At 60.1% G+C, this 13,931-nt stretch overlaps 6 protein-coding genes across 6 annotated transcripts; 4 read left to right on the top strand and 2 right to left on the bottom strand.

Annotated features, from left to right (window-relative positions):
* Nucleotides 1-80: 80 nt before the first annotated feature.
* On the top strand, nt 81-859 carry SPRG_00902 (hypothetical protein; the record flags this gene model as incomplete). Its single annotated transcript, XM_012339114.1, has 5 exons — nt 81-227; nt 272-364; nt 411-540; nt 589-659; nt 736-859. 5 exons carry the CDS (start codon nt 81-83, stop codon nt 793-795), a joined length of 501 nt encoding a protein of 166 aa, XP_012194504.1. The 3' UTR covers nt 796-859.
* A 471-nt stretch (nt 860-1,330) lies between these two features.
* On the top strand, nt 1,331-1,569 carry SPRG_00901 (hypothetical protein; the record flags this gene model as incomplete). The annotated part of the gene is made up of 2 exons (XM_012339113.1): nt 1,331-1,407; nt 1,455-1,569. 2 exons carry the CDS (start codon nt 1,331-1,333, stop codon nt 1,567-1,569), a joined length of 192 nt encoding a protein of 63 aa, XP_012194503.1.
* Nucleotides 1,570-2,039: 470 nt separating this feature from the next.
* Nucleotides 2,040-3,410, top strand: SPRG_00900 (hypothetical protein; the record flags this gene model as incomplete). The annotated part of the gene is made up of 7 exons (XM_012339112.1): nt 2,040-2,127; nt 2,171-2,261; nt 2,309-2,354; nt 2,398-2,477; nt 2,526-2,922; nt 2,969-3,117; nt 3,160-3,410. 7 exons carry the CDS (start codon nt 2,040-2,042, stop codon nt 3,332-3,334), a joined length of 1,026 nt encoding a protein of 341 aa, XP_012194502.1. The 3' UTR covers nt 3,335-3,410.
* On the bottom strand, nt 3,338-4,990 carry SPRG_00899 (hypothetical protein; the record flags this gene model as incomplete). The annotated part of the gene is made up of 6 exons (XM_012339111.1): nt 4,920-4,990; nt 4,677-4,872; nt 4,550-4,630; nt 4,101-4,494; nt 3,978-4,052; nt 3,338-3,925 (listed from the first exon to the last, which is right to left on the bottom strand). The coding sequence occupies exons 1-6, from the start codon at nt 4,945-4,947 to the stop codon at nt 3,338-3,340; spliced, it is 1,362 nt and encodes a 453-aa protein (XP_012194501.1). The 5' UTR covers nt 4,948-4,990.
* A 636-nt stretch (nt 4,991-5,626) lies between these two features.
* On the top strand, nt 5,627-10,157 carry SPRG_00898 (hypothetical protein; the record flags this gene model as incomplete). The annotated part of the gene is made up of 9 exons (XM_012339110.1): nt 5,627-5,681; nt 5,724-5,911; nt 5,952-6,485; nt 6,535-6,646; nt 6,690-6,880; nt 6,931-7,128; nt 7,175-8,311; nt 8,385-9,881; nt 9,926-10,157. 9 exons carry the CDS (start codon nt 5,627-5,629, stop codon nt 10,094-10,096), a joined length of 4,083 nt encoding a protein of 1,360 aa, XP_012194500.1. The 3' UTR covers nt 10,097-10,157.
* Nucleotides 10,158-10,221: 64 nt separating this feature from the next.
* SPRG_00897 (hypothetical protein) lies at nt 10,222-12,582 on the bottom strand. The gene is made up of 4 exons (XM_012339109.1): nt 11,776-12,582; nt 11,281-11,728; nt 10,559-11,230; nt 10,222-10,510 (listed from the first exon to the last, which is right to left on the bottom strand). Exons 1-4 carry the CDS (start codon nt 12,570-12,572, stop codon nt 10,271-10,273), a joined length of 2,157 nt encoding a protein of 718 aa, XP_012194499.1. The 5' UTR covers nt 12,573-12,582; the 3' UTR covers nt 10,222-10,270.
* Nucleotides 12,583-13,931: the final 1,349 nt, after the last annotated feature.

The following is a 13,931-nucleotide window of genomic DNA, read 5'->3' as shown; positions in this document are numbered from 1 at the left end:
GAATCGCATCCTCATCCAGGCGGTAGACGACGCAAGAGGATAGACCGCATCTTGGATATGCTATGTAGGAGCGCGACGCAATGGCCAAGAAGCTCCACGATGAAATTAAAAAGCTGGCCGTCGTCAACCTCGAGATCGTGCGCAAGGACAAGCTAACCATGTATGCCATGGGTGCGCGGCACGAAGCCCTCCAAGCCCTGAAAGAAACCCAGCGCCAGCTCCACGAGGTTCCGGGCGTCTCGCTACACAAGCATGATTTGGTGCGACGTAGATGACCATGGTTCGCGACGGCTGCAACCAAACAATCGCGCACCTCGGCGAGACCGTCGACAAGCTCAACGCCTCGCTCCGCGAGACCACCTCGGTACGCCAACACTCTTTTTCTTGTGTACTTGAACGCTCTGGTGAAGGTGGCGAAGGGACAGACCGACGCCCTGGCCGCGCAAGAGCATATGCTGCTCGAGCTGCGAGCCACAATCGACGAGCAGGCGACCGCACATGCGGCAACCCTGCAACAAGCCGCTGCGCGCCACGACGAAGGTAATGGGGTTGGTAGACTTGTTGTCAGATAGAAACTCCTCTGGCCAGAGTACACCAAGCTGCAAGCCAAGTTGGACAAGACCAACAAAGAGCTCGTCGAGTCGGTGCAAGACAACATCATATCCTTTTCCCGCAACGTTCTTTCATGGGTTGATCGAAACGTCAGGATAGTTCCTTCACCGAAAGGGATAGCACGCGCTCGATGGCAAACTGCGCCAAGCTCAAGAGCGCATCAGCCGCTTCCTCTCTGCGTAGACGTCGAACTCGTCCTGTCGCAGTGGTTTAACGTATCAACTGCACAAAAACGTATTCAAAGCAACATGTCGAAGCAACATAGAGGTCCATGATTTTAGGGCACTAGTAGGTTCTGCGACCTTTCAAAGGCAAGGGGTACCGACTGCTTTCAAACGAGAACATATATATCAGCTTGTTGGCTTGCGAGCGCCTTGTTGCCACCGTCTACGTTTCTGACGCCAGTGACACAATCCAGGAAGATCGTCAAAAGATCAATGGCAATGCATTCTGCCTGCATTACCCATTAAATCGTAGGTTAACCCTGTGCAGTCCCATGGAACGATCTCGCGTTGCCACGCAATAAGCTTGATGAACGTAAAGGTCGCGTTTGCCATGGTCAACCCCGTTACCGTCAACGGTGTAAACTGACTTGAAATATACGCGATCAGGTGACGACCCAACTGCGACATATTGCAGCACCAATGACCTTTCCAGTCTTGACGACATCGGCAACAAAAGCCCCGCAGATTTCGCGCACAGCCTTGGTGGGCGTGGTATGCCGAGCCCGAACGTCATCATCCAGATTGCGTACAAGAACGAAAGCCTCTTCGGTCGGCGCGCGAAGCTCGACCTGTGGATGCACCCTGGACACGTCTGAGCAAGTTGCCATTGGCGTCAAGATCTTCCCCCGAGGGAAGCGCCGCGCGGCATCAGCGCGGTCACGAGACGACCGAGCTCGAGTTTGGTCAACGCCGCGCCGAGACCCACGGTCATGTGACCGAGAAGGACGCCTAAGAGCCTCTGCATTCGGAGCTTCATTTGCACATGCTCTAAACGGCCGTGCCACTTCCCCCTGCATTGACAAACCAAAGTGACGCAATGATCCAGATCGACTTGGTTGGTCTCGGGCACTTGAATGGCGAGGTGGACACTTGCTTTAATAACATCTGTATGTAAACTGGATGGGAGTGCATGCAATACACTGTGCAATACTAGTATGTAGATGTGTTGCACTCTCCTTTTACCGGGAAGGGCATACTAGTATTACCTATTTTACTCTAATCACGTCAATCCATTGTGTCACGAAGAGCTGTAGACCACGGCCATCGCATGTGGGCGGATAAAAGACTGAGATCTGCCATCAGCAATGTCATCCATTCCAGATCGACTCTGAGAGCCACCCTCGCAGCCCAGTCAATGTATATGTTTGCTTGATACGTTCATAAGATCGCGCTCGGTCTGCGTGAAACGACGTTGCTGGAAAAATGGCCGACGACAAGGACGACGAACTCCATCGACGCGTCGCGCAGCGCGTCGACCGCATCAAGGTCGCGGTCGACGAGCTCACAAACGGTACGCATTCGAGAGGAGACGAGCGCCGCCACGTATTCGGTAGCGGTGCGGGTACTTTCAAGCGCCGACCACCCGCAGCGCCCTCCACGCTCGACCGTGCCCGACCCCATCGATGAGCGCGGAGGCGCGTACAGGTAGCAGCATCTGTGCAACAATAAGGTCTCGTTGATCGTGGGCGTAGTCGCATCCTTGCCAACAACGACCGAGGCGTCATCAAAGAGATCGAGGTGCGTTACGGTGCAACTCGAATCATTCCCTTTCGTGGTGTAGAGCCTTAGCTCGATGGCGATCCTCATCGTGGGACTCAACGGCATGGGGTGTGCGATCGCCGAGACCTTTTGCGCAGGTGCGTCCACATCCGAGGCATCGATATCTTGTCGGATATTTCCGCTTCCTAGCGGCATTGGCAAAATCTACTTGGTCGATGACGACCCGCGCCACGTGCAGCAGGACGATTTGAGCCAGCTCTTTTATCTGCCGCAGAACGTGGGCTACGAGCGCATTGCTGAAGTCGAGACCAATTTGCGCTTGATTAACGAGAACGTCGACATTGAGGGTCTCCGCCTCGATGCCAAGGACGCGGGCGAGTGGCACGTCTGGGGCAGCAGCCAATTGCGCCCGTCCACCCTCGCACTGCGTATGGTCTTTCTGACCGTGACCGATGCAGCTATCACGCGCAACGTGAACGAGATCTGCTTGGAGCTCAGCATTCCACTGATCGCGATCAAGCCTGGCAGCGACGGCCTCTCGGGGCACATCGTCACGTCGATACGCGGCGAGACGCCGTGTCTCCTGGTACGCCCATCTCAATGGCCCAAACTCGCAGCTGATGATAGGCTAGTGCTACAAGCCGCCTGGCGTGCCAACACCGCGGGCGAGCGACGTCCACAATCGAAGCCGGAGCATGCCGCCCGTCTTGGTTGCGTCCGTGCAGCTTATGCCGATGATGGAAGGCATCCTCGCTGGCTTTGCTGGCCACGCTGCCCTCAAGTACGCCTTGTGCGCTCACACTTGGTTGCGATCTCCATGTAGGCGCCTCCTGGGCTTTGGCACGTTTGTTTCATGCATGAATTACCGCAACTTAATGGAAGAGGTGACGCCGACGCTGGAGACGGACGCGAGTGTCTTCTGCGTCAGTCGGCTCTGCCGCCAATTCAACAGCAACCTCCGGCCCGAGACGTCGCCGGCCAAACCAGCGTCGACGTAGCGCCTACGACGACGCACACGTACTGCACTCGGCCTTGCTTTTCGGCACCGATCGATCTTGCAACACAATCACGTGCTCTGTTTTGGGACTTGGTGTTGCCGCGGCGGATGCTGATGGCATCATCGCCATTGTTGTTGTTGGCGTTGGAGCCGAGGCTTGTTGCCGAAGTCCACGGGCGAGCTGCGTCGCATGTACGTTGAGAAGGAGGTGGCTCACGACATCGGCGATCGGCTGGCCTTCCCACTTGAACGCCGTCGAGTTCATTTTGGCCGACGTCCGCGCAAAGAGGAGGCCGTGCGCATGGCAGTAGTCCTTCACAATCGTTGCGTCCACAAACTGGCTCGGGCGACTGTCGTTCTCGGACGACCGCTCCGGGAGCTGGTCGACCTTGTTTTCAACGACCATGATCGACTTGATCGAGTCGCCGGCAATCTCGCGGAGGTCTTTGAGCCACCCATCGAGCTTCTGGAAGCTCTCGGGGTCTGCGACATCGTACACCAGCAGCGCGCCATCGGCCCGTCGATAATGCGACCGCGTCATGGCGCGGTACCGTTCTTGGCCGGCCGTGTCCCAAATCTGGGCCTTGATCATCTACCTCGATGCATGAGTATGACGGTAGCGTGGTGATGGCAGTATAACGCACTTTTTTCGAGGAGAGGTCGGGGTCGGACACATACATGGTGCCAAATTCGGCCTCGAGCGTCGCCGCGGGCCGATCCTATTCGCGTTTCATCAAGCGGGGTAAAGACGATGCTGCTCTGCGTACCGAGTAAGACGAAGCACCGCCGATACCGACCGAGAGAATACTGCTTTTGCCGACGCCGGTCGTACCGAGAAGGATCAGCTTGTACACGTGGTCGGCCGCGCGCTGGGCGCCCGCTTGATTCGACTGTGCGACGACGTTGACGCGCTTGGGCGGCGATGGATCGGCTTTGGCCACCGACGGCTTGACGACATCGGCAGGCTCGGACGGCTTGACAATATCGGCCGGCGTCGATGGCGGCAACGGAGCGACGGCTACTTCCTGCAGCAGCGCTGAGATTTGCTGCGTCGAGTACGAGTCGCGCTTGTATTGGCCTTGTTGAAGCTCCTTCAGTGTGACGACGCCCGCCTCGACGTCGACGAAGCGCAGCTTGACCGGTCGCGGTATCGACGTGAGTCTACAGCGTGCTGGTTGAGTTCACTTGATCAAGACGCTCGCGTTTCATGTCCTACTGCCGGATGACGTCTTCGCACGGCACGTTGAGCAGGTTCGTGTCGTTGATGTGCGTGAGGTAGAGACCTGCGCGCAGTGCCCTAGTCAAACCATCAATTGGCTGTCGGAATGCAGCAGAAGACGCACAGGTGCTGCTGCTCAGGCTTCAAGGCCGCGTTGTACTGCTGCGCGGGGCCGCTCGTCGCGGGGTCGGCCGAGATGGGTACGTCGAGGAGCTGGATGTTGTACACGCCGTTGCCCGTGTCGGGCAGCGCGGCCGGATGGAACTTGAGGCCGTACTTCTCCGAGGCGAACTGCACCCTGAAGGCCACCTTCCATGGCACTAGGCAGCAGCATGAGCATCTTCCTCGTCCAGCGTCTGCCACGTACGCTGGTCGGCTTCGTGGACCGCGGTCATTTCCTCAACGCAATCCGTTTTCTAAGATGAGATTTGATGGGCTTATTTTGGAACTGCGAGATCCTTTGTGGGTAACATTTATGGTTATTATTCCATATCGATACAAAAACGGTAGGTAAACGTGCTTTTGACCTGCATGCCGCCTGGAATCGAAACGGTGATTGGCCATGAACATGACGTGGAGCCCTGCGCTGCAAGATGGCGATTGTATCAAGATGGTCGGTATATCTGCTTTTAGAGGTTATATTACATATTGGACCCAATCGAGCCACGCCTCGGATACCCGTGCAAGGCGTCACCCTGGCGTCACCGTTGATCCCCCATCGCGGCTTCTCCGGCGATTGCTTGATGGCTGTGGACCGAGCTCGGAACAGTGCTCCTCTCGTGTCGACCGTTGAGATTGAGGTTGACCGTCGTCACCAGCGTGCGAAGACTGCGATCTAGACACTGTGTCCACGCATGAGTAGCACGGGAGCTGTAGTCGCGTCCTGTGCCCGGGCACTGCCACGCAAATGGCCTTTCTGAGATATAGCCCTTCTCCGTGCCGCTGAAACTCAACTCAAAACATCGTCCATTTCAACGCTACTTGTCAGATGTCAAACTCAATTGAGTTTTGATCAACAGCTGTTCAAAAACAGAGAAGGCAAGCCGACACAAATCTTTGGGCTTCGTCGGACGCATGCTGCCCGAGTACTGCGGCGCGGTCGACTGCTTCCCGGTCGTTGCCAACGACGGTGCGATCACTGCATCGAGGCCGCTCTCATGGGCGTGCGTAGGCGCGTCGCTCGCCTTCCTCCTCGTGAGCATGTACTCGATGTACGTCTGCCTCCACACGCCGATGAGCGTCTACATGGAGCAACCTTGCTTGCCGGCCAAGTACCTTCTCGCGGTGCTCCTTGTGACATTGCACTTGTCGTTTCTTGTCGTCAAGTACCTCGGCGGCCAGGCCGTGACGCCAGCCGAGGTAGGCCGCCTCTGCAATGCACATGCGACCACATGCCTAGATGTTTGGCACGACCACGCGCTGCGTGGCGTACCTCTTTTACGCTGCGATTTTGACCGAGCACCCGTACCGCGACCTACCAATGCTCCGCGCGGCCTTCTTCGCGATGGCGATTCTCGGCTTTTGGCAGTGCCAGCAGCTGCTGCAAGAGCATCCGCCCGACGAAGCGTGGAAGCTCGGGCTGCACGGCGGCGCGATCTTCCTCAGCGGCCTCGCGCTGCTGCCTGCGACGCTCCTCCAGCCAAGCGAAAGCCCGTTTGACAAGGCCAATTGGTTTTCCCGCCTCACGTTTGCGTACGTGGCTCCGCTCATGGGCGTCGCATCCTTTGATCCAGCCGACATCCCAGCGCTGCCCGTGGCCGACGCTACGCCGACCGCAAGCCGGCGCTTCGTCTCGGCCTACGAGATGGAAAAGACGACATCCCCGTCGCTCCTGCGTCTGCTCTGGCGCTTGCACGGACGCGACATTGGCGGCTTCTTCCTCTGGTCGATCGGCAACACGGTCCTCAATATGATGACGCCGCTGTTGACCAAGGTGCGTCGACGAAACGCGTCGTCGTAGATCGGTCGCATCATGCGCGTAGAGCCTTCTCGAGTGGTCGAGTCGTCCTGCGCCGTCGCCGTCGCACGGGTATCTTCTCGCGTCGGCCTTGGTCCTGCAAGCCCTCTTGCGCACCGTGTCTCGGTCCCAGTACTGTACGTCTCGTTCTGTATCCCAGCGTTTTATCAACGCTCGTAGCGCTGAGCAAAGACCGGTTCAACATTCGGTGCACGTCGGGCTTGCAAGCCGGCATTTACGCGCGCGTGCTCTCGCTCGGGCCGCGCGACGGCGACTGCATTGGCCACGTGACCAACTACGTGACGATGGACGTGCCCGTCATCGTCCGTCTCCCCGGCTCGCTCTTTGACGTGGCGCTGCTGCCGATGCAGGTACTTCCTGCATTGCATGCCGCATGTGTTTCTTGGAAATGCCCATGTAGATTGCCATGGCGCTCGTCGTGCTCGGCGACGAAGTGTCGTTTGCTTTTCTCGGTGGTCTGGTCTTGCTCGGCGCCATGCTGCCGCTGCAAGTCTACTTGGCGCACCTCGTCCAGCGCGTCAAGGCGCGGCTGCTTGCGATCCGCGACGACCGATTGCGGCTCAGCGTGAGTACGCTGGTCGGCATTCGCACGCTCAAGGTATTTTGTCGTTGGCCCTTTGTGCGAGCTGTTGAGATGTGTGTAGAGCTTTGGCTGGACGCGGTACTTTTCGGACCAGCTCGAGCACGTCCGGGCACTCGAGCTGCAAGCGCTGCGGCTGCGGCAGATCATCACGGCGTTTTGCGACGTGCTCTCGAGTGCCGCGCCGCTCCTGATCCAAACCGGCGTCTTTGTCGTGATTGTGTACACGGGGCAGCCGATCACGGCCGCGCGCGCCTACACCATCATCTCGCTCTTGCAGCAGCTGGTCGGGCCGATCACGGATCTTCCGTGGATTGCGCGCAGCCTTGGCGAGGCGTACGTCTCGTTCACGCGCCTCTCGCAGTTTCTCTTTGCGCCGTCGGCGTTGGCGACGGACGACGATCCACGGCCCAGTAGCTGGCGCAATTGCACGTTTGGCTGGACGCCCGAGACGCGCACCGACGAGCTGACTGCGCCGCTCCTGTGCAATGGCCCGTTCCGCCTGCACCTCTCCGAGTTGACGTTGACGCCTGGTGCCAATGTGGTCGTGTGCGGGCGCAGCGGCGCTGGCAAGTCGTCGCTGCTGCTCGCTCTCCTTGGCGACATGCCCTGCGTGCACGGTGCGGCCGTCCGAGTCGCCGACTCGATCGCGTATGCGCCACAGACGCCGTGGCTGGTGCCTGGCTCGCTCGAATACAACGTGACGCTGGAGAGCGAGTATGAGCCGAATTTGTATGCGCGCGTGATGGCGCTGTGCCGCCTCGACGCCCTGCCAAGGACGCTGCGCGTGAGCGAAGAGGGCGCCAATCTGAGCGGCGGCCAGCGAGCGCGAGTCGGCCTCGCACGCGCCTTGTACCAGCGGGCGGCTGTGTATTTGCTGGACGACTGCTGGAGCGGCCTCGATACTTGCACAGCCCGAGCCATTTTGGCCGAGCTACGCACCGTGCTGCCGCCATCGTCCGCACTCGTGCTCTCGACCCACGCGCTCATCCTCGTGCGCGGCTTGGCGCCGACACTCTTGGTGCTGGACGACGGCGCCATCGTCGAACGCGGCGCCTACGACGTCCTGCGCGCCACACCTGGGTCCCGTCTCGAAGCACTCGTCGCCAACGACGCCATGCCCGAGGAAGAGGTCACTGGGATGCCTGCACCGTCAACACCACTCTGTGAACGCGGCGGCGTCGAGAGCGGCGCGAATCGGGTATCGTGGCGTTCGAGGTACGCATGATGACGCAGGATGACAGATCCCTTAGTGGGGATGACGTGGGTAATAGGTCTGGCACACGTATGCGGCGGCGATGGGGTATCGCACGGCCGTGGCGTGGCCGCTCACGAACGTGAGTCTCCAGCTGCTGCAGAACGGCATGGACTATTGGACGGCGCAGTACACGACGTACCACGCGACGTCGCCGGACGCCTTTGCCCGCGGCCTCATTGCGCTCACGATCGGAACGCTTTGCATGACGACGGCGCACATTGGCCTCGTGGTGCACGGCAGCCTACGCGCCGCCAAGACGCTCTACAACCGCATGACGCACCAGCTCTTGCGCACGTCCTTGGGCTTTTACGAGACGACGCCGATTGGGCGTATCCTCAACCGTCTCGGCGATGACACGTCGACCGTCGACACGATGATTCCAATGGCACTGGATTTCCTCGTGCTCGAAGTCATTTCGATTACGGGGTCGCTCGTCGTGCTCTACTTTACCAACGTCTATGTGCTCTTGCTGCTCTTGCCGCTGAGCGCCGTGTACCTCTACCTGCAGGCGCGCTACCGGCCACCGGCCCGCGACCTCTCACGCCTCAACCACGTCGTCCAGTCGCCCCTCATGATGCACTTGAAAGCGACGCTCAACGGCCTCAGTGTTCTCCGCGGGCGCGGCTCTGCAGCCGCCTGGCAGACGCAGTTTGAAGCGCACTTGTGTCTCTTCCAGCGCGTCTCGCTCGCGCAGTCGCTCACACTTGGGTGGCTCGCGATCCGCCTCGACGCTCTGGGCATCGTGGTCGCCGGCTTTGTGGGCTTCTCGGCCGCCATGGCTGCTGCCCGCGGCCACCCGATGCCGTCGGCGTACCTCGGCCTCACGCTCATGTACGCTTTGCCCATCATCCGCAAGCTCAAGCTCGGGCTCGAGGCCTTTGTGTGGGCCGAGCAAGCGATGGTGTCGGTCGAGCGGCTCCGCGAGTACGGTGCGCTTCCTGACGAAGCTGGAGGGCGAGAGGAGAAAGATGGCGACGATGTTGACTGGGTCACGGGTGGAGCTATCGAGCTTATGCAGGTGAGCTTGCCGCGCGGCCGCCTCACGAATGTTTCCGTGTCGATCCGAGCGCTGGAAAAGGTGGGGATTTGCGGGCCGTCGGGCGCCGGGAAGAGCTCGCTCCTCAACTGTTTTTTTCGCGCCGTCGACTACTCAGGTCGCATCCTCATTGACGGCCAGGACGTGGCCGCACTCTCTCTACAGCAGCTGCGCGCTGCGTTGGCGTACGTGCCGCAGACCACGATGCTCTTTGCGACCTCGGTGCGCAAGAATCTGGATCCGCTCGACCAGTACGACGACGACCGCATTTGGGCGGCGCTGCACGCGTGCGGCCTGCGCTCGCTCGTGCTGGGCTTTCCGCTGCAGCTCGAGCAATTCATCGATGGCAGCGTGCTCAGCCAAGGCCAGACGCAGCTGCTCGGCATTGGTCGCGCAGTGCTCAAGGCGGCCAAGATCGTGTGCATTGACGAAGCGACGGCCAGCGTCGACCACGAGACGGACCGCCGGCTTCGCGAGGTAGGGTCCTCCTCCAGCGTCGTCGAATCTCAGTGTCGGTGTAGCTCATGGCCGAAGCGTTTTCGGGTGCGACTGTCCTGACGGTCGCGCACCGGTTCGCTGCAATTGCCGCCAGCGACCGCGTCCTTGTGCTCGAGCACGGCCGCGTCGTTGCTTTTGATTCGCCGACCTCCTTGCTGCAGGATGCCCACGGGTACTTTGCGACCATGGCTTGAGTCCGTGCGAGGTTAGGGTTCCGAAGATGATGTGTGTGGAGTATTGGATTCCTCGTTGTTGAAAAACGTCAATCGTGTCAGCGTGTGTTGCGTCTCCAAGTGTTAATAGGTGCCTGTCGACTTTGTACATGGTATGATAAAATAAACAATCACGTTGCCAGAAGGTTCCTACTACTACTGCTGCTTGACGTTCTTGCCCGCGACCACGTCACCGCTCTTGGCGTAGAGCGCGTCAATCTCCTTGAGAAACGCCTTCTTGACCTCGTTGCGCTTGAGCTTGAACGTCGGCGTCATGAGGTCGTTCTCGACCGTGAACGGCTCGGGGTGCAGGCTAAGCGCGCGGACCGTCTCGAAACCGTAGAGCCCGCCCTTCTTGCTCACGGCCACAATGTCCTTTTGCACCGCATCGACAACCTGTACACAGATAAATGAGTTGGAACTAGATGCAGGATCAAGCACTACCTTGGCGTTGGCGCAGAGCTCTTCAAACGAGCCAGCGACGCCGAGCGAGGCCGCGAGGGTCTTGAGCTCGGCTTCTTCGGGCACGACAATGCCGACGAGCACCGAGTGGAGCGAGTCGCCATAGACAAACGGCTGGTTGACGTACACGCTGCCCTTGATGACGAGCTCAATCTTCTCGGGGGCCACGTACTCGCCTTGCGAGAGCTTGAAGATGTTCTTCTTGCGGTCGATGATCTTAAGGCGACCGTCCGGCAGCCAGACGCCAACGTCGCCCGAGTGCAGCCAGCCGTCGGCGTCGAGCGCCTCCTTGGTCTTCTCCGGGTTCTTAAAGTAGCCGGGAAAGACGCTCGGGCCGCGGTAGCACACTTCGCCGCGCCCGCGCACCGCAATCTTGGCGTCGTCGTCGCCGTGCTCCGTGTCGTTGACGTCGTAGCCCATGTCGGGCACCGAGACGAGCTTGATCTCGCAGTTGGCGATCGGTGGGCCCGCGTTCCCGCCCGTAAAGTCGAGGTAGTGCGTCATGTTGGAGATGCCGCTGCACTCGCTCTGGCCGTACGCCTCGAGGACTGGGCAGTCCATGACGACGCGGAAGAAGGCGAGGACGTCCGGCGAGAGCGGCGCCGACCCGCACCCCATCAACGTCGTGCGGTCCAAGCCGAGCTTGACGCGAATCTACACCGCAGACCGCATGAGAACACGAGACGCGCGCACTCAGTACGCACCTTGGAAAAAATGAGCTTGTCGTAGAGCGCGTGCGTCGTGACGCCGTACGGAAGGTTCGCGAGCTTGGTGCGCAGCGCGCGCTGGAAGAGCCAGCCTTTAAAGCCGCCGGCCGCCGACGCCGACCCAACGATCGTGTCGTAAATCTTGTTGAGGAGCCGGGGCACGGTCGCAAAGACGGTCGGGCGCAGCGCCGCGAGGTCGTCGAGGAGCTTGGCCGTGTTGCCTTGGTAGAACCCGAGCGCGCCAAAGTGGCGGATCATAAAGAGCTGAAACACCTGCTCGGCAACGTGCGGCAGCGGGAGGTACGAGAGAAAGGTCGGGTGGTTCTTGACCGCGTCGATCGCCTTGCCGACCGTCACGCGCTCGTCGCAGGCCATGTTGGTTGTGAGCAAGTTGGCGTGCGTCAAGACAACGCCCTTCGGGTCGCCCGTCGTGCCGCTCGTGTACCTATAGCATGGCTAAGCACACGCCACATGCCTCTGCAAGTTGCGTACATCAAGATCGAGATGTCATCGGGCTTCGGGTAGCGCGGTGCAGCAGGGTACGCGGCGCCAACGCCTTCAATCTGCTTGAAGGTCCATAGCTTGACGCCGACGGCTGCGGCCGAGGCAGCGTCGTCCTCCGAGACGGCGTCGACGTCGGCGAGGATGATGTGTGCCATCGTTGGCACGTCCGCCTTCATGGCGAGCAAGCTCGGGAGCTCGGGCGTGGTGCTGAGCACGGTCGAGGCGGTCGTTTGGTTGAGAATGTACTTGGTCGACGTCACACCGAGCGTGTCGTAGAGCGGCGAGATGCCAGCGCCGCAGTAGTACGCTGCGTACTGCGCCATCGTCCACTCGGGTCGGTTCTTCATGTAGATGCACAAGAGACGCATGTTGTCGGTGCTGTCGAGCGGCTCGACCATGCGCTCGCGCATGAGGCCGGCGCCAAAGTTTTGGATGCGCACATACACCTCTTCGTACGTCTCCCAGACGAATGGCCCGGCGTTGCCAGCGCTGTCGATGGGCCGGCGGCCCAAAAACGGCTTGGTCGGGTGCGACCGCACGGAGTGCTGGAGGACCTCGAGCAGCGACGGGAAGGCCGGCTCTGGGAACGGACCGACGCGGTACACGGGGCCGTGGCCGGGCTTGGCGGTGCTAGCGTCCGGCTCGCAGTAGGACGTCGGCGTCGGCGGCAGCGTCCGGCGCTGGCTGGCCTTGAGGAAGAAGAAGCTGCCGAGCGCCATGGCCAGGAGTGTTTGGAGAATGAGCGTCGGTTGCGGCAGCGTGGCCAAGACACTGGGCGCGAGCATACTGCGGACGGTGGCCAGATGGGAAATGACCTTTCCGAGGCCATGGATCGCGTGACGTCACGCGATGACGTCATCGCGCGAATGACGATCGTTTGGTGTGGCGCGCGCTTTCTGGCTGCACGATGACGGAAACGTGGGCCTTCGTGAACAGGGAGTGGGGTGAGGTCACCCAGGGATAGCACGGGCGTCGGTCCTTCGGTCGCCGCGGATAATCCTCGTGTCGCATCTGCGTCAACGCGGACGAGAACGTCGCGGCTTTGACCCTCGCTGTTGAGTTTGCTGTTAGTTTAAACAGTGTCACGTGCAGCGACACCCATCCCCGGCACCAACCGTCCGCGGGATGTGGACGCTAAATTTCAATCCATTTAGCGTATAATCGACGGACGTAGGTTGACGGTCGTTGCCCACCGCTCGTTTCTTGGCGTCATGGGACGGGGCACGTTGGGTGTGTGCCCCTCGACGCCCGTCTTCACGACATGTTTGTGCTGTGAATACAGTGCAGTTGGTGCAAGGGTACATAACTTTTTATGTGCCCTTCATTGCTGGATTTGAACGCGGTGCTAAAGAGTGCCCGGGTCTTATAGCGAGAGGAACGTATAACTCGCACGATCGAGACTTATTCTTGGGTCGAGTTTTTTTGTTGCGCGGGCGATGCACTGGTCCCGATGATACCGTGGACTGTCCATCCAAGCGATAACCGGATAAACCTCTGAAAATGAATACGACCAGCCAAGAGCGTCATGCGAGTGATGGCGCCGGCACCCAAGCGGAGCAACAACCCGGCGGGCCGACCGTCGGTCAAGCATGCGAAGAAGAAGCCCAAGAGCGCAGTGGTGCGCGCCGCATCGCACACGTACGAAGAGAAGTTTAACGTCATCGCCTTCCTCGACAAGAGCGGCTCGATGAACAAAACGATCGACAAATTCTTCGGATCCGAAAGCGCGCGAAGCCGCTCGAAAGAAGATCTCATCGTGGGCCAACCGGCAGCGTCCGCAGATCACGCTCTTAGCAGGCCATTCCAAGCACCGGGGGCAGCGCAAGTACCGGCGCGAGGGGCTCGGTAAAGTCCTTCCGACCGAGGCCGAGGACCAGATCAAGATGTGGGTCCGGGACGTGCGCGGCAGCGGCGTCCCCGTGTCGCGCAGCATGGTCAACGCCAAAGCCATCGAAGTCGCGTCCGACCACGGCATTTCGGTCGGCTTTAGTGCGTCGCGCTCGTGGCTCGAACGCTTCCTCCATGAGCACGACCTCCTTGTCACGACGCGCCGCATCCAGGAGTTCGAGGCCACCCTTCAAGCCGAGATCGACGCCCTCTGCCTCAAACACAAGATCAAAAAAATCTACCGCGCCGAACAGACA

Source organism: Saprolegnia parasitica (genome assembly GCF_000151545.1).
Source record: "Saprolegnia parasitica CBS 223.65 unplaced genomic scaffold supercont2.2, whole genome shotgun sequence".
NCBI lineage: Eukaryota > Oomycota > Saprolegniomycetes > Saprolegniales > Saprolegniaceae > Saprolegnia > Saprolegnia parasitica.
Note: the sequence above shows the minus strand (reverse complement) of the source record. Positions and strands in the feature narration are given on the sequence as shown.

Excerpts from the sequence above, each read along its gene's own strand:
- SPRG_00897 (XM_012339109.1), bottom strand. The coding sequence starts at position 12,572 with ATGCTCGCGCCCAGTGTCTTGGCCACGCTGCCGCAACCGACGCTCATT. Across the intron at positions 11,729-11,775 it reads GATGACATCTCGATCTTGAT|GTACACGAGCGGCACGACGG; the intron begins GTACGCAACTTG and ends GCCATGCTATAG. Across the intron at positions 11,231-11,280 it reads ACAAGCTCATTTTTTCCAAG|ATTCGCGTCAAGCTCGGCTT; the intron begins GTGCGTACTGAG and ends TCTGCGGTGTAG.